Consider the following 5,262-nt stretch of genomic DNA (forward strand, 5'->3'; position numbering starts at 1 on the left):
GTCGGACATGATTGAGTGACTTCACTTTCACTTTCATATTAGCTTTACAATGTTGTGTTAGTTTCTGCTGTACAACCAATTGTATCAGCTATTTGCATACATATATTACTCACAATTCCCACCACTTTAGGTCACCACAGAGCACCAAGCTGAGCTCCCTCTACTATAGAGCAGGTCCCCACTAGCTATCTATTTTAGCCATAATAATGTATATATGCCAATCACATCTCCCAATTCATCCTACCCCTTTCCCCACCCTATGTCCATACGCTTATTCTCAACATCTGCATCTCTATTCCTGCTCTGCAAATGGATAAAGATGTGGTGCATACATTCAATGGAATATTTCTCAACTATAAGAACGAACAATATTTGGTCATTTGTAGAGACATGGATGGACTTAGACTGCATTATACAGATTGAAGTAAAATTGAAAAGAGGAAGCCTTATTCTTTATATATTTCATGGTAGAATACACTCTGGGTGGTTACAATGTCAACTCTAAGTATAATGGAAAACTGGCTATAGTTTATACAATTGTATGGTGAAAATATAGATCTGAGAAAACATGCTTTGCAGTTTATAAACAAGTCAGTAAATTTTTTTTTTAAAAATGAGAAATGTGGAAGAAGCAGAGGGGAATGAAAAAGAGAACACTTTGAGGGTTTTTGAAAGGAGTAGAGTAGAATTGATGCCCCAAAGAGGAAACATGTTGGAATATAAACAGAATTGAGTGGAGAAACAGGAAGAAATGTGATCTGTTAAAACAGGCAAGAAAGACCTGGGGAAGCCGTGCAGTTTCTGTTCTTCATTTCAATGATAAGATGAAAGTCCCAGAGAGGAGACATAACCTTTCAGTGTCACAAACAACTTTGTCCACAGCAGTTGAGTAAGAACATAGAATGAAGGCTAGTGGTAAGAAGAATGGCTAGAATTCAGACAGCAGAGAATAACCTCAGGTCAGAGCTTGAGAGGAGATGAGAGATTGAGTAGGAGGCCCAAGGTTGAGTGAAACAGCAATTTTATTATAGTCAGTGATTGGTGGGGAGAACTGCAAGTTGAAGGAAGTTAGAGTGGAGATACTAATGGGTAGGTTTCTTGAGAGCAAAGAGAGAGAGAAATATTTGCAAATGACATGCTTTTTCTGCACCTTGCTTTGCTAGCTATTCTCTCAGGCAGGGACAATGTAGACGGTAAGAATGTCTGTCTGTCATTAATCAAGTGGATGTGGTTAAAGTGTAGCGGACCTTTCCAAGACGGATTTGGATTCTAAGGGTACCAGAGTGCTTACAATCTGAACATTCCTGGCTCTAGATCCAGTTTACTTTTTCAAAGGAAGATGGGACCCTGGGTCAGGAAAATGTCATCTTTAGGCTAACTGTAATTTTCTCTCTTTCTGTTAACTGGTTGAATCTCCATCTTCTATCCTTTCTATTTGCCTCACTTTTCCATAAACTACCTGACCATCTACCATCATAGGAGTCCAGGACTATATCTCATTCTATCTTATCCAGACCTCACACTTTGCCAACAACTCAGGAGCACAGAATCAGGGCTCTGGTTGGCTGGATGACCTGCAGACTCACAGCTGAGAGAGTGAAACAGGTGCAGTAACTTTTCTGTACCCCTGGCCAAAGGGCAGCTTTAGCAATGAGGAGATGATAGACCTGGAGCTGCTATTCCATGTCTATTTGGTTGGATTAACTCGGGCAATTCAAAATTATGCCAGACAACTGAAATTTGAATGTAAGTTCAATCCACTCAATTAAGGGTTTATTTCAGAAGGTTGTTCTCTTCCTAGAAACAAACACTTTTCTGGATCATTTCTATTTTTTCTATTCCACCATAAAAACCTTTATGTATAAGTATCCTGGGGTTTATTCCAGATGTTGACTATTCAAGATTTCCTACACTCTTGCTTTTCCCAGACTTCTGTTTCTCTTGTCTTTTTTAAGTCTTTCTTCAATGGTCTCCCTTCTATGGCTTTAAACCCAGAGGCACACAACTGTCCCACTCTGTGCCTGACTCCCCTAAACTATGATCTCTTCTTCTACTCAGTTTCCTTAAGTCTATGTCCATAGTCCAACTACCATTATGATTCATTTCATGCACCTAGGAATGTTGTACTCTCCCCTCCTTCACATGAGTTCCTCTTCACTCTCCCCAAACCTATACCATGAACCTCACTTATCATTTACCCTCCAACTTATTCAAATCAAACCCTCAGTTCTTGGCATTTGTCCCTTATGCCCTTTTCCCAATCCCACCAATTCTTCTCTTCCCTGTTCTAGACTGAATATATCATTGACTCACCCTTATACACTTTAAAACCATCTCCTTGCTCCAATTTTTAAAAAAGTCTCAGGTTCCCATGTAGTTCCTCTCATTTTCTTCATTAATCTCTCTTTCTTCTTCCTCCCTCTCCCCAGATCCCTTTGAATTACAGGTGAGTGTTGGCTGTGAACTGCATTCTAAGGAAACTACAAAAGGGTTTTTTTCAGGCAGCTTATCAAGGATCAGATTTCTTGAGTTTCCAAACCATGTCATGGGTACCATCTCCAGAGGGTAAGAGTGGGGCCCAGAGTGTCTGTGATCTAATCAATCAGTATGAAAGCATCAAGGAAACAGTGCATAAACTCATCAGCAACATTTGTCCCCAGTTTCTCTTGGATCTCCTCAATGCAGGCAAGATGTATCTCCAAAGGCAAGGTGGGTACAACCCGCTTTTCTAAGATCTTTCTGTATAAGTCTTGCTCTTTCCCACCATTCCTTTCAAAATTAGGAAGGGACAGTTTAAGAGGGAGAGGGGTTGCTGAGCAAAAGTTCCTAGAGGAACTTTAATATTAATGTGGATACTTTGTCCCTAAACTGTCTGTTAGAGTCCTCATATGAATATTTTTAATGCCTTTTCCAGTGAGACCAGTGGCTTGCCTGACCAGTATCCCCATCCTTGGGTCAAGTCAGCTATTGCTCGCTTGTCATATCTTTGGCTTCTACCCAAAGCCTGTTTTGGTGGTGTGGATGTGGGGTGAACAGGAGCAGCCAGGAACTCAGCAAGGTAATGTTCTGGCCAATATTGATGGGATCCTCACATGATCATGCATGTGGATGCTGAGGAGGCAACTGGCTTTTCTTGCTGGGTGAAGCATAGCAGTCTAGGAGACCAGGACACCTTTCTCTACTGAGATAAGTAAGATGGAATTTTTAAGTGTGTAAAGGTGATTCTTGAGCCTAGAAGTCAGGGCAAAAGAAAGTTTGATGATGTGAATACCAAGTGAGAGAGATATTAAGAAGGAATTAATAGAGATGATTACAGAAATGCAGAAATGGAATATGAGGGACACTCAGATATAAGAGCTTTGTGGGGAGATGAAGAATCCTTCCCAACAAGTATGAGAATAAAGTGGGTAAAGAAGATAATTGATGAGACTTATGCCTAGTTTGCGGAGAAGGCAATGGCACCCCGCATCAGCACTCTTGCCTGGAAAATCCCATGGATGGAAGAGCCTGGTGGGCTGCAGTCCATGGGGTCGCTGTCCATGGGGTCGCTAAGAGTCGGACACGACTGAGCAAATTCACTTTCACTTTTCACTTTCATGCATTGGAGAAGGAAATGGCAACCCACTCCAGTGTTCTTGCCTGGAGAATCCCAGGAACGGGGGAGCCTCGTGGGCTGCCGTCTATGGGGTTGCACAGAGTTGGACACGACTGAAGCTACTTAGCAGCAGCAGCAGCAGCAGCAGCATGCCTAGTTTGTATGCTAAGGTAGGCAAATCAATAGAGCAAAATTGGCAGTGGGTTTATTATGACATCTAGGTGTCTCTCTAATATTCACAGGGCATCATCTTTCCATGAACTTGATACCATTGGCAGTGATAGTGCCCCTAATGCTTTTGATGATCCTTGCATTATGGATTAGGAAGCACTGGTGAGTTTTTTTGTATTTTCTCCTCTCTTTCCAATTTCTTATTTTATACTCCATTTGATTTTTACTTCTCTTAGCTTTCTCCTCTTGACCTCTCCCCCCTTCCTCAATCACTATTTCCATCTTATTTAGAATTTCTCCCTATTTCCCTTGTTTCACAGTTCATATCAAGACATCCCACTGGATTCTTCACCATGCCTTACCAATCTGAATGAGTACCCAACGGCCCAGAAGCCTAGGACAACATAGTGATGCCACTGTTTCTCTTCTCCATTTTTTTTTTTTCTGCTTCTACTTTATAATAATTTGTTAATGCCAGCTATTTTAATTTCTGTAATTCTGCATGGAATACCTTCTTTTTAATCTCAATTTTCTTCGTAGTACTCAACCTTCAAAGCCCATTTCTGATGCCATATCCTCCAGAAGGCTTCCCTGATCCATAAGTAGGAAGGAGTCTCTCCCTGGTCTGAATTCAGACAGTGCTTCAACTGTGCTCTGCTACAAGTATACATTACTTCTTTCCCTGAATTACAGCTGCTTAGGTCTTTGTGCATCTTCTAATATGCTCCTTTGGGACAATGGTCATGACAAAGCTGACTTTCTTACATGCAAAGTGCTCATTGAGAATCAAGCTAAAACAAAGCAACCTTATCCAAACTGGATTTGGTGTTATATTGACAGACTTCTCATTATAGTCATTTCTGACATCATTGTTATTTGAAACTCTGATGGTCCCCTTTTTGTCTAGATGCTTTTCGTTTCCTTTTTTTTTTTATTAGAAATTCTATTCATTTGTGTGTATTTAATGTGAGATTATCTGTTGTATTCTTGGGTGCCACAATATGATACTTTTTTTTTAATTTTTATTTTTACTTTATTTTACTTTACAATACTGCATTGGTTTTGCCATACATTGACATGAATCCACCACGGGTGTACATGCGTTCCCAAACATGAAGCCCCCTCCCATCTCCCTCCCCATAACATCTCTCTGGGTCATCCCCGTGCACCAGCCCCAAGCATGCTGTATCCTGCATCGGACATAGACTGGCGATTCGTTTCTTACCTGATAGTATACATGTTTCAATGCCATTCTCCCAAATCATCCCACCCTCTCCCTCTCCCTCAGAGTCCAAAAGTCCGTTCTACACATCTGTGTCTCTTTTGCTGTCTTGCATACAGGGTCATCATTGCCATCTTTCTAAATTCCATATATATGTGTTAGTATACTGTATTGGTGTTTTTCTTTCTGGCTTACTTCACTCTGTATAATTGGCTCCAGTTTCATCCATCTCATTAGAACTGATTCAAATGTATTTTTTTAATGGCTGAGAAAT

At 40.7% G+C, this 5,262-nt stretch overlaps 1 protein-coding gene across 1 annotated transcript; it reads left to right on the top strand.

Moving 5' to 3' along the window:
• LOC102189921 (T-cell surface glycoprotein CD1c) lies at window positions 1,136–4,174 on the top strand. Its single transcript, XM_018046532.1, is given in 8 exon segments — window positions 1,136–1,193; window positions 1,480–1,746; window positions 2,430–2,473; window positions 2,475–2,709; window positions 2,915–3,085; window positions 3,088–3,177; window positions 3,838–3,928; window positions 4,087–4,174. Coding segments are annotated over 8 exon segments (1,044 nt in total).

This window comes from Capra hircus, chromosome 3 (genome assembly GCF_001704415.2).
Source record: "Capra hircus breed San Clemente chromosome 3, ASM170441v1, whole genome shotgun sequence".
Classification (NCBI taxonomy): Eukaryota; Metazoa; Chordata; class Mammalia; order Artiodactyla; family Bovidae; genus Capra; species Capra hircus.